This window comes from Sturnira hondurensis, unplaced genomic scaffold, assembly GCF_014824575.4.
Source record: "Sturnira hondurensis isolate 20B ecotype Veracruz unplaced genomic scaffold, ASM1482457v3 Scaffold0014854, whole genome shotgun sequence".
NCBI classification, from domain to species: Eukaryota; Metazoa; Chordata; class Mammalia; order Chiroptera; family Phyllostomidae; genus Sturnira; species Sturnira hondurensis.
In genome coordinates this window covers 10,644,862-10,660,615 of record NW_028087485.1, presented here as the reverse complement: position 1 = coordinate 10,660,615, position 15,754 = coordinate 10,644,862, and the positions used below count along the sequence as shown (strand labels likewise).

Genomic DNA, 15,754 nt, shown 5'->3' with positions numbered 1-15,754 from the left:
CTGGAGAGAAAAGGAAGTCCAGCCAGCAAGTCCAGAGCAGTTTTAATGGGGGTGGAGGCTGTACAAAGGGCAGGGCCCACTGAAGGAGGGAAAGCAAGGCCATGCTGTCCTGGCCTGTGTATAGGGGCCTAGGCATGGACACATTCCTCCGCCTCTGGAAGGAGAGAGGTGAGCCCTCAGAGAGGGAGGAAGGAAAGCCAGCTCAGCCCCAACTCCTGGCCTGTGTCTGAGCCAGGGCCCAGGACGGAGGGGGATTGCTGGTGTCAGGGGTGAGGGTGGTCTCAGCAGAAAGCAGAAATGTTGTCAGGCCTCCCCCACAAAAAAAAAGCATCAAAAGTCCAGAGGCCCTGGCCCCTGTTCCCCAGCCCCTAGTAGGAAAAAGTGCAAAACATTATCACAAAAAGGGGGTCTCAGAGGGGCCCTCATCCTAGGCTCCCGAGGCCCATGCCCTAGCCCTGCACTGCCCCGGACACCGCGTCCGGCGCGGTAGGGCCCTGGGCCAAGGGGCCCTCGGGTGGCCCGAGGCCGGCCCGGGCTCAGGCAAGGCCATGTCATGCAGGTGTCCAGTGGGCACCCCCACACATTCCCACTCCCAACTCAGGGCTTCCGCCGTCCACTGCCTGCCCCTGCCCGAGGCTCTGAACCATGACACTGAGCCCGGGGCTGACTGGAGGTATTGGGCTGCAGGGAGGGACTGGAGTGAAGTGGGGGTGCTCTGTCCTCCGTGCTCCCGGCCTGGGCCAGTGCTGCCTCTACCACGTCCAGCTCCTCACTGCCTGCCTTCAGCTTGACCCGAAGCAGTGCTGCGTATGTGCCGTAGCGGGATTTCTGAGGCAGAGGGGCGGGGGCAATGAGCCAGCCCTGCACCCCCTGCCCCTCCCACCCCGTGTCTACCCCACCCGGACCGGGGAGGGACTCTGAAGAAGGCTGGGAGATGACAGCTTCTGGCCTGCTTCTGAAGCCACCCAAGCCCCAAAGACTGTGACACAGCGCCCTAGTAGGTGTGGTGGCCCTCTGCAGGCCCTCTCAAGGCTGCCAGTGTTAACAGCCCACGTTTCTCAAGCCTTTACCAGAGCTGGGAAAACAGCACTCGACAGACCTCTCACTTCATTACCCCTGTGAGTGCAGAATATTCTCGCTGTCCCGCGAGGAGAAACGAACGCTGAGAGGGGGCACTGTATTTTGCCGCGTATAACGTGCTCCCACATACAAAGAGCACCTGCGTTTTTGGCCCAAACTTTTCAGGAAAAAAGTCTTTTGTTTTAATTTTCCATTCAATTTTCTTATTTATGTATATTTACAAACAAAACCGGTTATCATATTCCAGGGTATTGTTTTGTGTATGGATACCATTATTTTTTAGGGTTACACTTTAATGCATAAGCATAAATAAAAGAATTAAAAACATGTATATAGATACAGAAATAGTACTACCCACATATAATACGCATTCTTATTTTTCCCTCAAAAATTTGGGCAAAAAGAGTGTGCATTATACACGGCAAAATACGGTAAATAACCTGCCCTGGTCACCCAGCTGGTCCCCCTCTCGGGAGTCCACACCCTCAGCCACTAGTCTGAGCCTCTGCTGGGACACAGGTCCTGCCAATGGAGAGAGGTGCCCCAGGAGACTCACCTCAAACTCCAGGTAGACCTCCTTCTGCCGCTGCTCCTCAGCCTCCTTGCCCCGGGCCTTCTTGCCCAGTAGGGCAGCCCGGTGCTCTCGCAACTCACTTGCCATGGCCTTCAGCTTGGCCTCGTGGGTCCGCACTTGCTCCTCCTGGAGGCCAGGGGGAGCATGGTCAGGGTTTCTCTAGCACACAGAGTACTTCTGTGCAAATTTTATTTAAAAGGTGTCCCTTCCTTAAGATGAATGAAGTGCCTGTGGAGTGGAGGCTCAGCCTCCAGTTGCCACCACCGCCACACCTGACCAGTGTCCTGGTGCAGGGACATCTGCATAATTGTAGCTTGAAGCCCTGAGTGCTTTCTGCCTGGCCTGCCCCGTGCTATCGCCCTGGCCAGGTAGCCAGAGCTGGGAGTACCTGAGAGAGGCGAGTAGCAGCGCTAGGCAGCAGAGGGCGGCTGAATTTCTTCTGGGAACTAACAGCGGCTGGGAAGGGGGGTGCAGAGAACATGGCGGCCACCACATTGATGCGAGTGATCCAGGACTGCATCTGCTCCAGGCTCCTGAGGAGACAGCACAGCTACTTGGGACCTGGGACCAGGGTTCCTTCCAGGACTGCCAGTCCTGGCTTGGGATTTGGCCTGAGAAGGAAAAATCAGTCCTGGGACAAGGGGGAGCAAGTTGGGAGTGGACAGGAGGGGTCTGGAGTGGGCAGGAGGAAGGCACTCACTGAGCCTGGAAGAGGAACACCCGCCAGTCGGCTGTGCGCAGGTAGAAGACATGGGGCCTCTTGCTGTAGTCACTGGCGCGAGTGGCCAGCGCGTGGTGGATGCTGATGGCATTCTTCAGCTCAGCCTCCGACAGGGCCTTCCCTGGCTGGTACTCCTCCTGTGGGGGTGCACCTTTTTTTGTGGCCACAGCCACAGCCCCAGCCTGGCCTTGCCCAACCCAGCCACACTGCCCCGAGCCAGCTCACCCCCACCCCTTGGGCTGGCCCCGGACCTTCTGCAGGTAGAGGATCATGCCCTTGAGGATCCCGTGGAAGCTCTTCCAGCCCCGCTTGCCCCGAGGTGCTGCGGGGAAGGAAGACAGGTCACAGGAGGACCTGCACAGTCCCGCTCCCACCCATTCCCCAGACCCATCAGGCCACGTACTCTTCCTGCAGTCAGGGTCTGCGTGCACCTTTCGCACCAGGGCCCCGTGCTTGTAGACAGCAGCCCCAGGCTCGGGAGTCAGGTCCAGGAAAGGGCTGGAGCCGCTGCCACTGCCCCCGCTGACCCTCTTGATGACCTTGGGGTTGGGGTCGGCCAACTCAGACAGAGAGCGTCTCAGCTCCTCCTCGTCTCTGCAGGTGTGATCACCTCAGAAGGGGCTGGCTATGAAGCCACACACCCCCCTTTCGATCCTGGCCTCTGCCCACCCAGGAAAATTCCTCCAGTGTTTGCAGAGCTGGAGGTAGGGGAACTGCCACTCTTGAAGGGTGTGGCTCCCCACCTGAGGCACCTGGAGCCATGGCTCCCACCTCAGACCAGGGCCCCCCAGAAGGTAGCTGTGTGTCCTGACTCAGACCAGGGCTCCTTGAAGCAGCACGGCCTCTCCCGAAGGTTAGAGTTCCAAGGGCAGTGCCACGTCTGTCCCTTCCTCCCCTCCCCTGGAACCAGCCCCATCCTCTCCATTTCTGAACACACACCCCTCCCCTAAACCTCACACCTTCCTCCACCAGGACAGACCCACGTCTGACTCAGCTGCCTCAGCCTCACCCAGCAGCAGCTCACAGCTTGCTGGCTAAAGGGTGGCAGACGCAGCTGCTTCCTGGTGGTCCCCTAGTACATCCTGGTCAGCAGGCTCTGTCACGTGTCATCTAAAAAGTGTGATTCTGTCTGGTCACTCCTTGCTCAAGAACCTGCAAGCTCCCTAGTGCCTCCCACACGCAGCCCATGATCCATCCCCGCCAACACGCTCTCCTTCCACCCTCCATTCCAACCAGGCCCGCCTCTATTGGTCGCCCCATCCCACACTCATTTCAGCCACCACGTGTTTACCTCCCAAATACCAACTTCCCACTTTCTTTTCCCAAACAAATGCTCCCCCTCTTTCAAGGCTTGCCCGCAAGTCCCAATCCTCCAAGAAGGCTCTTGCACGCTGCCCTGGTGCTAAGCTCTGCCTCCGCTGGGAGCGCCCCGACCCTCTGGGAGCTCCAGCAGTGACTGGACTCTCGCACATACCAGAAGCATGAGCGATCTACAGACTGTTGGGATGAGGGCTCTACCCTCAGACCAGGGGACCAAGGCTAAAATTGGACCTTCTCTCTCAGCCTGGACTCTTCCAAGACTGACTGAGTTGTCTCCGCTGATGCTGTAAGAGTAGATAACGCAGTCCCTTGTTCTGTGACGCTATGGGCTCTCTAGGACCCAAGAGGTGGCTCTCATGCTACTCTCACGCTACTGGTTCAGGGCCCTGCCGCCAGAGACTTCTGCTTTCCCACAGGGTTGCCAAGGCACCTCCCTTTCAGCGCCCCTCCTCTCAGGCAGGATGACAGTGACTACTCACCCCAACCCAGCTTGTCATAACAACCCACCCAGAGACAAGACACAGAGCTCCAAGTCCGAGCAGGCATCTCCAAAGAAGGAAGTGAGGCTGCTGCACTGCCTCTCACAGCCTCACCTACCGCCCCTGCCCCACAGTCCCAGGACACAGAGCTCACCACCGCCACTCCCTCCGCTTCCCCAGGCAGCCCTTCCCCACAGCCCTGCCCCCCACCACACAGCCCCGGGACTCACATGGCCCACTGCAATTTTTCATTCTTGATGGAGCTGTACAAGGCCTGGGGAGGGAGGAACAAATCAGGGCAGTGTGGGTCAGTCCTGGAGGAAGGTGCACCCCAGGTACCCCAGTGCCAGAGCTCGGAGCCCTCCCTCTCAACCTGGGGGAGGAGACAGAACTGGGGGAGAGGGCAGCAGGCTGCGATCACGGAGAACACAGGATCTGGAGCAGAGTCCTGAGACCCAGGCCCAGCTCCGCCACTGCAGCTCCAGGGCTCTAAGCAAGTATCCATGGGGAAGAAGAGACACGGCAACACGGGTCTAACGAAAGGCAAGCAACCAGCACAGGGCATCCTGGCACGTGACCACTGCGCAGTAAATGGCAGCCACTACTGCCGTCTACTGTTGTTATCGTTAAGAGGCAGTCCAGCTCAGATCTCAGGTGGGAGAAGTACAGCTCTGGAGAAAATGGAAATGAGCAGCCTAAGACACTCCTTTTCCCACACAGATGCTTGTTCCCAGGATGAAACCACACAGAGCATACGGTGAAACTGAGGCCCAGGAATGGGAACTCACTCTGTCACCCCCACCTTCCTTGGCTAATGAGGACATACTCTGGCTCCCAACCTCGGGACAGGCTGAGACCCACCCCTAACCCAGATGGCCTGGCCAAACATCAGGGTGGTCCGGCCCCCAGCCCACGCCCAAACTTCATGTCAGTGGGCTGTGAGCATTAGTTTGAAAGGCTGGGGAGCTCAGTTGTTTGCAGCATCACCCCACACGCCAAGGTTGCAGCTTTCATCCCCCCTCAGGGCACATACAAAAACCACCCAATGACTGCATACGTGAGTGGAACAACAAATCGATGCTTGTTTCTCTTTCTCTCCCACTTCTTCTCCTTCTCTAAAAATCATTAAAAATTTTTAAAGTTTTCTTTTAAACAGTAGTTTTAGCTTCCAAACCCTACACACCCAAACTCCTCCTGTGTTCCTGAACCAGTCACTACCCCTCAGTACAGACAGCCTGGGTTTGGGGGGTGGTCAGAGGAGAGAAGGGGGCTAGTAGCATAGGGTACCCCTCTTCTTGGGAGTGGCCTGCAACACGGGTCCACACCAGTACTTCCCACTGTGGGGGTGCTTCCCAAAGCCCCATCTGTGAGTGGGTGTGTCCCCAGCATGTGAGTGTTGGGCTAAGCGTATGGCATGTGATGCTGTCTGCGTGTGAGCTGGGTGAAGTGGTGACGTCGGTGCCTTCTCTGTGATGGGACACAGCCACCCCCAACACACCAAGGTCTCACTCTCTCCCAGCCGCCGCCATGCCAAACAGACCACATGGGCACACCCTGTCCAGGGTTGAGTACACCCCACAGCCTCCACCACCACCACCCCATACACACACACAGCGTAACCCAGGCTTGTGCACACTCAGCTTCCCAGCACACACCCAGCACACACCCAGCAAAGCTTGGACTCTAAACCCTCACTCTTCAACTCTGGCCAGGAGGCTGAAGTGGCCACCGACACCCAACCTGCAATCCTTGTCTCCAGCCTTCCAGTGCACCCCTTGTGGCCCCCGACCACAGCTTCCTTTCAAAGTCCTGAACCCCATCCGTGAGCCCAAAGTCATGCACCCATCTAGAAGACCCAAAGGCCCTTCGGTTCGAGATGCGCACCTTGGTCAGAGGATCTGTGCTTTCCCCGCTCCAGTCCATGCCCACCCCTGGCTACCCATGGGCTCCGTCCCTGATGGGCTCCCCCCTCAGACCCAGCGATGTCCCCCTCTGCTCATGCAGCCTAAGGTGCCTCCCTCCAGCCGCCCCCTCAGCCTCGCCACCCTCGGCAACCTCCTCCGTCCCCCCACAGCCTGGCGTGGGCCGCAGCCCCAACGCCCTCACCGCCTTTTTCTTCTTGCGGCTCTGCAGGCGGCTGACCACCAGGTCAGTGTAGAGCACGGGCTTGAGACTGCGCGAGCGCTGCGGCCAGCCGTAGCACAGGGTCTCGGCGCCGCGGTGGGTGCGCCCGTAGCGCACAGAACACAGCGAGCGCGAGCGCAGCCGCCCGGCGCTGCTGTGGATGCTGTTGACGCTGATCATGCTGGCCCGCCCGGCGCGCCGCGGCCCCCGGCCATGCCCCCGCCCGCCCTCGGCCCGGAGGGCCCGCGGACGGCTTCCCCGACAGCCCGAGCGAGCAGCCCGGCCGGGCTCCCACCAACGCAGCACCGCGCGGCAGCGGCGGCGCTGTGGTCTCTGGCGGCTCTGCAGCTCGGCGAGCGGGAGGGGGGCGCCGACCGGAGGGGAGGGGAGGGGAGGGGAGGGCGAAGGCTGGGGCGGGGACGGCGCAAAATGGAGGCGTCGGACCGAGAAGGGGCCCCCTTCGGCGGCGCTGGCGGGCGCGCCGCCACGGGGGAGGGGCCCAGAGAGGCTGGCGAGGAGCACCTGTGTGGGGGCGGGCTGCGCTGGGGCTTGGCGCCGGGAGCCCCTCCGCGGGGGAGGCGGGTGCTGTGAAGGTAGGCGGACCCTGTAGGGTCTAGAGCTCCCTCCTTCCTCGTCAGGGTTACGGGGGGAAGGCTGAGTAGAGGCCGGAACGCCTCCTGGCGGCCCTTTTTTACTGAACCAGGATCTGCCACGAGGCTAGACGGCGGCGCAGGACGGAGAAAGCCTTGGAATAGCATGGTCTCATCCAACTCATTGAACCGCTTCTACCTCCCCAACTCCTGTTCGCACACCCCAGTTTACTAACATACACCCCAACTAACCAGATGCACCAATCCACATTCGCCCCAGCTCGTGGACACTACGAATCCAGATGCACACCTCGAAAGTCAGTCTTTAATTCACATACACTCGGCTCACAGACACAAGCCATAAGACAACCAATTCTTAGATGTACACCACAACCACAGAAACAACCAACCTACACCCCAACTCAGACTCACTCTAAATCACAGCCCTAAAGCACAAGCACACCAAGCACAGACAAACTCCCCTGGTTTGCCCACAACCTAAATCATACATATATGACCCAAATCAGGCATACCCCCAACTCACAGTGGACTGCCCAGTCAGATACACCTCCAAACTCAGCAATCCAACACAGCCCAAGCTCACAGACAAGCCCACGGACACTCCTATGCAGCCATTTTTATGTGGTGGCCCACAGACCCCTTTGCCAGCCCTGAAGGTTTCAAGTGAGTCCAGCTCCCTGAATGAAACCATCACCTGTCAAGGAGAGAACCCACAGGACCCAGAAGCCCCTCCTCCTTGCATCCTACCATCCCCACGGTAACCAACGCCTCAAGGGGCCTGGGCTTGAGTCTGCGTAGGAGGGAGCCGGAAGTACAGTATCTAGTCCCAGTTTGGCGCTAGCTTTCTGCCACAACTTGGAAAAGCCTCTGTCCCTCTCAGGCCCCTATACCTCCTCTGGTGTCTCTTGTGGTACCAGGATGGCCTCTGTGACTGTGACCCCTGAGGCAGGGGAGTGGAGGCAAAGGAGGCAAGTGGTATACCTGTGTGCCCCCCACCCCACGCAGGGACCCCTCCCGTCCTCAGCGAACACAGGAGGAGGGGTAGTGATGAAGACAAATGCAGTGTCCGGGGCTGCCAGATCACGCGTTTTCGAGAGCCGCCTCCCCTCCCCCAGCTATGCGCAGCCGCGACTGCACGCCAGTGCGCATGTTCCGGAGAGCCTGCCGGTGTGGCTACGGGGAAGGGGAGGTACCCAGACTTGAGTCCCGAGAGTCCAGAGTCCCAAGGTGTGAGCTGGGGGCCGGGCAGGCCCCTCACCTCACTTTCCTCGGACACCGCCGCCAAGTGCCCCATTCTCCCCTCCAGCTCCCTGTACCCTGCCCCGCCCCCCACCTTGAGCAGCTCCCTGGGGAAGTCGCCGCCTTCGTTGAGCCCCTCCAGGTTCCCGATGAAATCTCCGCAGGTCATGCGCTTCCCAATGTTCTAAGTGAGGGAACAGAGAGAGGCCGGTAAACCTGGAAGTCTTTGGACAGGGTCTGTTTTCCAAACTCCCTCCCGCCAGACCCCACTCACATGGCCGTGGAGATCCGTGTTGAGTAGCATGAGGGCACAGGTCAGCGTGTGCGCGCCGTCTAGAGCAGAGTTGACATTCAGGCCCCACCATCTCTGAGGGGCTTTTATCCCAGCTGCCTCTTCCAGACTCCCAACTCCTCCCCGCTTTCCGAACCCCTGGTGCCGTAACCACATTTTCGTAAGCCCATTAGTGAATGGTTCCCCAACTAAAGACTTCTGTTTCAGCAGCTCTCTCAGAAGGGACCTCACTCTCTTTCTAGGCCACCTTCCCTAGCTTTCTCAGGTGCTGGGGGCTGCCCACTGCTTGCCCCACAACACCCGCATGCCTGTATCTCTGCATGAACACAAACAAGTCGGCCTCACGCAGTTATGCAGACCAGTGTGGCCAAAAAGAATCCCTACTCAAGTCAAGCATTGTTTTGCACACACATGTGACCACTGGTATGCAAACATACCTGTCACCTGCCTCTTCACAACACATGCTGGCTAGACCCTAACAGGACACCTGCCCACAGGCGCACTCCCATGTCCATGCAGCTGTGTCAGCACTGTCTGCTCACAGGCTTGCTCACGGGCCTGCAAGCTCACGCATTCGTTCCTTCCTGCATACATCCTCATCCACACACACAGCACCCATTGGCCTCGGCGACCAGCTGGGAAAGCCCTGCCCCTGGCCTCCTCACCCTCTGAGGACAGGGCTCCGGGATTGCACTGGAAGTATCTCTGGGAGAAGTGGGCCAGCACACGCTCCCGTTCCTGGGTCTCACCCATTAAGGCCAGCTCCTTCAGAAACACCCTGGAGAGGAGGGAAGGAGCATGTCACCCCACACAAGGTCCCCTTACCAGGTAGCTCTGGCTCTTGACCATGCATGCCCAGCCAGCTTGGGAAGGGTGGTGTCAGGGCAGCTTAGGGAGGTGCAGGGGCCTGGAGGAGGCAGAGGTGAGGCCCTGCACAGCAGGCCTGGAGAGCTGGGGCTGCCCTTAGATGGCTCAACACCCACCTGAGAGCTTGGTCCAGAGTCATGCCCGTGAAGACAAAGAACTTGAGGTACTCTCCAGCCACAAGTTTGCTGAAGTCATTGCTGTGGGCAGGGCAGAGAGACAGGTGGCATCTCAAGGGGATATGTCAGGGGGGCCAAGTGGGGGATTACCTCAAAACCTGGGCCATTAGGTAGAGGGGTTGTAGAGGTGCTGCCCACAGATGTGTCTCCCTTCCCCCTTCCTCAGTCCCAGCCCAGCGGCTTTACTTCTTGCCCAGGTGCCGAGCCACATCAGCCTTCCTGAAGCCGTCTAGTCGGTAGAGCCTCTTAGCCAGGCGCTGTGCAGCCTCCAGGTCTGCTTTCTGCCCGTTAGACAAGGTGTCTGTGCTTCCCAGGGCTAGCCGCTCCGTGCTGTCCAGCTCTGAGTCCGAGTCAGACACCAGCTGGCTCAAGGGTGGTTCACTGCCAGGGCGGAACATCAGCTCTGAGGTGCACAGGTTCTCAGGGGCCATCTAGCCCCTTCCTCTGTCCCCAGGGCAGAAGGACAGAGAAGGGGAGACTGGAACGCGGGGAGGACATTTTCTCCAGAGAGAAGACTGTACAGGTTCCCTCCATCATTGCCACCTCTCTGTGTCGAGTCCTGTCTCAAGTCTAACCCACACCCATCTTACTACTGTGAGAGATCTGGCTGCTTCCCCAAAGCTCCCTAAGTTTGTTGTTAGCCACAGATTTCCCATCACCACACTGACCCTACTCAGAACATAGTCTTCTGTCTCTAAGAACATGGACAAGGGTGGCACAGAGAGGCTGTCAGGGAGGAACAGTAGACAGGCACGGATCTGAGGGCAGTGGGGACGCCTTACTGCTCTTGTGTCTTTCCTCCTCCCGCCTTTTCGGGAAAGAAGCCTCCTCTTTGGCCCTCCGCTGCGCACAAAGACGGAGGCTCTGGGGTAGAGGGGACTGGGGGTCACAGGGCTCCCCCTCATCTCCCATCTCCTCCTCTCCTTCCCTTCCCACCCCAGCTGCTCTCCTTGCATAGCCACCTGTCACCCAGAGACAGAGGCCGGAAACTCCTGTTGCTAGGCAACCCTGTCTCCCTGGCCACCCCCTCCTGTTGCCATGGCTTCCATGACTGAGAGGGTAGCTGGCAGAAGGGAGAACAGAAAGGTTAGACTGATGAATGGACTTCCTGGAGAAGGGTGAGAGACTCCTGATTGGAGGGGGAGGTGGCATAGGAGGGAGGTGTTAGGAGGCTGGCGGCAGCATCTTTGGGAGAAGCCTCAATTGGGTGGGGGAAAGGTCACAAGAATTCTAAGCAGGTTGGAGGCTATGTTTGGGGAGGGAAGCACCCTCCTGGAGAGAGAGGAGGGTGTTCCTTGGGTATTCTTTAATTCTGAATCATGGTTTCTCAAGTCACTGGATCCAAGACCAAGGGGGCAGGCTGTAAGCCCCCTCCCCATAGCCAGTGGAAAGTCCTCCAAGTGGGAAAACAGGACATTTGCATCCCCTAACCACCCCTTCCAGGGGTCAGTAATACAAACTACATCTTTACACTCAGGCTCTGTTCCTTTGAACAGCTGCTGCTGAAGCCCTGGAGGTCTTAGGTCTGAGAAACCAAAGGAATCACTCACCTGCCCAGGGGTGGCACCCCCAGCCCAAAGCTGTCCTCTGAGCGGCAGGGACTAGGGGGCTCCCTCCCTGAGGCCTGCTTGGCTGCAGCCTCCGCCTCCTCTTCTTCCCCTCTCTGGGTCCAAGGCCCATCTGCAGCAGAGCTGGTACCAGAATCTGGTTCAAGAGGGGCAAGTGGGGCAGGAGCAGGGGGGTCAGGCCGGGGCACGGGGGGTTGGGGCGGCAGCTCAAAGGTGAAGAAGGGGCTCCGGGTTGGGCCAGGTGAGGCCAGGGCCTCCAGGGAGGCAAGGCTGGTGTAGGAGGTGCCCTTGGCCCGGTGTGACTCCAAGATGGCTTCGAACACACAACTGAAAGAGTCAGGCCCATCAGCCGAAGGGCTGGTCCCAGGAAGGAAGGGCAGAGGTGACTTGAGAGGCCCTGGGTGAGGCATCTGGGTGCCTGGCCTGTAGGGACAGGAAGAATCTCTTATCGGGGGCCCTACAGACAGCTCTCAGGTAGCATTTCATTCGACTTTTATATTGACTCTGTGAGGGGGATTATCATCTCCTTTTTACAGGCCCCCTCCCTAAAAAACAGCCGCCTGGGTAGGGGCTCCCTACCACAGGTTCTCCAAGCTATTGGTGCCCCGTGGGGTACTCCATCTCTGCACATCCTCAGCACCCTATCCCCTTTCTCTCTCCCTCCCTGCTAATCTCCCTTTCCCCTCCTTCTCCCTGATCCTCTCCCCTCCTGCCATCCCATTTCTATTTCTGGCAGCGTCTTAGGAGAAGAAGATGAGGCTCCAAGCTGCAGCGGGGTGTGAGATGGAGAGGGAAGCCCCCACTCTCCCCACTCTCCCACCGAGACCTAGGATCTGGATTGACGCTCCCACACCCCCAGAGGCTTGATTCTGGCCTCTGGTCTTTCACTCAGCCCCATCCTTCCTTAGAACCCCCTTTCTCCTTTCTCCTGGCTGCCTCTAATCTCCTGGGTTCCTGCTGATGCCCCCACAGCGCCAATATTCTGCCAGGCCTCTGTCCAGAAACTCCTGCTGTGCTGCCCTATTGGCACCAGCCAATTGGCACCTGGCTGCCCTGACCCACCTAACCCCACCCTCATCTCTCTCATGGTCCCTTTGACCCCAGCTCTGCCTCCGGGCCAGTAGGAAGGAGCAAGCCACTTTCGTCTCCCGCTCCCCCACTCACCGGGCCCCCTCCGAGGCCTCAAACACCTCGTCATCCACATCCTCTTCTCCACCTGCCTCATCCTCGTCCTCATTGCCACTGCCCAGGCTGGGACAAGGACCGAGGCATGGACCCGGACGCGGGACAGGTGGGCGGGCAGTGCCAGGCAGGCCCTCAGAGCTGGGCTGACTCTCGATGGCTGAGTCAGCCTCTTCCCGCTCAGCTAGCACTTCGTCGATGTTGGTCTCTCGGTAGCACCTCAGAGGCACCGTGTCCAGGTCGGTCTCGGAGTATTTGGTTGCTGGCCCCACAGCCACCCCAGAGCCCTGCCCTGAGCCCACCCCAAGTGGAGATGGGGGGGCCTGCTCTGGGGGCTTAGCACCTGCAGTATACACAGGCATCCCAATCAGGAGGTGACCCAGGTCAGCTTCCTGTCCTGACTCTGTCCTAGGAAGGAACTCGCCCCACTGCCTCACACTGGCAAGAAGTCCTTTCACTGTCCGGGCCGCCATTGCTCCTGCTACAGACTCAGCTTGTTCCCGGTACCAGTGGAGCTCATTTCAAATCAACTTCTTGTCAGACAATTTTAAGGGGCCTGAGGGAGATCAGCCTCTTCTCTGTTCTTCATATCCTGCCATCCCATCCCTCCATTGCTTAGCTTCCTGCAGGTGCCCAGCCCAGCTGCCATTCCCCAAACCCTCCCCACCATCCTAACACAGATGGAAAGATCGCAGCCTGGAGAGGCATTAGCTGACTCAGGAGTACAGGAAGGGGTAGGGGGAGGTTTGAAGGAAGGCTCCCCACCACACCTCAGCTGCTGTGGAGAAGGCCTGTCCTGTCCCCCTTACCTCAGGCCCTGGCCTTACCTGAACTGGGGGGGCCCAAGGAGCCATAGAAAAATTCCCATTTGGCTCGGGCGATTCTCTGGGCATGAGAGGAGACTTCCCGGGGCGAGGGCCAGGTGTCCACCTAAGCCGAGGAGGAAGAGGTAGACACAGACACCCAGAGATAAAGGCAGATGTACAAAGACACAAGAACATGGGACAGAAACAAAGAAAACACACAGGGACAGAGATGGAGGTGCAGAGACAGAGGGCAAGAAAGGGACAGACTTAGAGTAGACTGAAGGGTTCGATGAACAGCCCATGGGCCCCAAACTGCCAAGGAGCCAAGTCTGGTCCCTTCACTGGGTCTCTGGGGTTCCAAGGAGCCCAAGGGAGGTCGCGTACCTGGTTCAGGAGTCCAGTGTCAGCAGGTCCTCGGAACAATGTGGCCAGGTGCTCAGAGGGCCCTCCCAGCCCATTGGGGAGGGAGGAGTAAAGGCCATCTGCCCCAACCTGAGGTTGGGCTGGTGGCCCGTGTGAAAGGCCCTGGCTGCCAGGCAGAGCTGAGCCTCTTCCAGCTGGGAGTGGGTCTGAAGTGGATGCCTCCAGCCGCAACTTCCGGTTGGAGCCAGGCCCAAGGGCTGGAGTGGGCCTGGGAGGAGAGAGCCCACCCAGGTCCCAGCTCCGACTCAAGCCTCCAGGAGCAGGTAGCCCATTCAGTGGCCTCACGCTGGCCTTCTCCACAAAGCGAAATATGACCACAGAGCTCCGGGCCCCTGGAGGAGGTTGCCCAGTGGGTGAAGAGGGTGCCCAGGGTGAGGGAGCAACATGGGGTGAAGGGGGGCCACGCAGAGGTGTACAGGGTGCTGTCACACGTCCCAGTTCCCGGCCTTGGGGACCTGAACCTGTCACCCGCCGTAGCAGGGAGCCTGTGCTGCCATACATGCTGGCTGGGGGACTCTGGGGCACAGGGCCTTCGGGGAGCCAGCGGCGGGGGCATCGTGGCGGGGAGATGGCACAGTCACCTTCCGAGCAGAAGCGCATGGCACCCTGGGCCATGCTGGGGCCGGGGGTCAGGCTGGGGGGGCGGGGATGGCGAGGCCAGGCGGGGAGTGAGGGGGCAGCATGCTCTTCAGAGAGGCCTGCAAGAGAGGAAGGGGTGCAGGGGGTGAACTGCTGGGGAGTTGGATGGGCAGGAGAGCAGAGACACGGAGGGGAAAGCTGCCCTGGGCCACTGAACACCAGGGGCCTAGCCCACCTTGATGGCATCCTTGATCCCACCCCTGGGGATGATCAAGCCTCCTGCTTGGGCTACTTTCATGGAGGCCTGAGAAGAAAAAATTGCCCCCCCACACACAATAGGCCCCTGGATCCTCTCCTTTTGCTTGGGGGCCCTGAGCATCACCCTGGGAGGAGAGAAGAAGCTATTTCAGAAGTCGAGTGAGCCCAGAGTCCCTGTGGCATTTTGGAGCTACTTGTGGTGGGGGAAGGGAAAGGCTAGCACCCCCACCCTCTGGCCCAGGAGTGTCAGCCAGCCAGCACTGTCACTCAGCCATGAGCCCCCTGCAGTTCCTCCGTGGAGGCCCCAATCCAGGTCCCCAGAAAGAGAGGGAAGGAGAATTGGGGGGGGATTATCTAGGGACCATAAGGGGCTGAGAGGCATAGGGTAAAGGGGAGGAAAAAGACCTGAGCAGAGGCCACTACCTCTGATACATACATGATAAATGGGAAAGGGACATTTTTGTCCTTAATACAGGTACACACACAGTCATGCACACACATGTGTAGGGACAAATACACATGTACAGGCTACACCTTCCAGTACACACAGACACAGGCACACACTGCTCGAAGACACACCCTCACACACTCTCACTGTCATAACAAATATGTGTGTAATGGAAAGGCACATGCTTGATTTACACACACATTGTCATCAAACTGGAACACACAAAGAGATACCCAAATATACATGCAGGGGCCCTCACTCTCCAATGGTCACAGGCACACAGAGACCTGCTGGTCACAGCCACAGATACAGACGCACACTCACACCCATGCTTAAGGAGGGACACACACCCTCTCTCCCAACCCCCACCAATCCATGGTCTCTGGAGGGGAGGCTGCACCAGACCCCTCTCCTCCCCTTCTTCCCCCAGGGGTGCGATTTTGTCCAGCCCAGGAAGGACCATAAAGGGGTAAAGGGGCCTCTGGTGGTAATGCAGGGTAAGGGCAGAGGTCAGGAGAAGCAACCCTGCGGTTCAGGTTACTAAAGCTCGGTGGGGCCCCAGCATATCCCCAGCGCAGCCGGGGCTCAGGCTGCCTCAGTACTCACCGCTGCTCGCCTGGAGCTGGGGCCGAGGAGAGGCAGGGGAGAGGCTGGGCCCAGCTCAGCTGTGAAGGTAGCGCAGCTCTCGCCTGCTCCCGCTTTCTCCAGGCCCGCCCGCCCGCCTCCCAGTCCCCCCTCCTCCTTCCTAAGCGCAGCTCTGGCAGAGCTAATCCCACCCCTCCAACCCCCGCCCTCTCCCAGGGCCCTGAGCCCAGGAGGCTGACCCCCGCTCGGGACGTTGGATCCCCGCTGGGCTCTCCCGCCAACCTGAGACCCGCTCCTGACGAGGGGGAGGACGTATGGAACCCCTGGTTCTGCTCCCCAACCCTCACGTGCCCCGCCCCAATCGTGTCCACGTCCCTTTCACCCCACGGCCCCCTGAGTCTCACGCAGGACCCAGCTTCACA

At 59.2% G+C, this 15,754-nt stretch overlaps 1 protein-coding gene across 1 annotated transcript; it reads right to left on the bottom strand.

Moving 5' to 3' along the window:
- Positions 1–25: 25 nt before the first annotated feature.
- PSD (pleckstrin and Sec7 domain containing) lies at positions 26–15,417 on the bottom strand. Its single transcript, XM_037064049.1, has 17 exons — positions 15,354–15,417; positions 13,424–14,160; positions 13,061–13,163; positions 12,216–12,576; positions 11,034–11,474; positions 9,670–9,864; positions 9,424–9,504; positions 9,106–9,218; positions 8,423–8,481; positions 8,243–8,332; positions 4,405–4,448; positions 2,779–2,969; positions 2,627–2,697; positions 2,355–2,512; positions 2,043–2,187; positions 1,637–1,780; positions 26–828 (listed from the first exon to the last, which is right to left on the bottom strand). Exons 2-17 carry the CDS (start codon positions 14,075–14,077, stop codon positions 598–600), a joined length of 3,081 nt encoding a protein of 1,026 aa, XP_036919944.1. The 5' UTR covers positions 14,078–14,160; positions 15,354–15,417; the 3' UTR covers positions 26–597.
- Positions 15,418–15,754: the final 337 nt, after the last annotated feature.

Coding starts and splice junctions, on each gene's coding strand:
- PSD (XM_037064049.1), bottom strand. CDS start 14,077: ATGGCCCAGGGTGCCATGCGCTTCTGCTCGGAAGGTGACTGTGCCATC. Junction 9,219..9,423: donor ACTCTGGACCAAGCTCTCAG/GTGGGTGTTGAG, acceptor CCTCCTCTCCAG/GGTGTTTCTGAAGGAGCTGG. Junction 8,333..8,422: donor ACACGGATCTCCACGGCCAT/GTGAGTGGGGTC, acceptor TCCCTCACTTAG/AACATTGGGAAGCGCATGAC.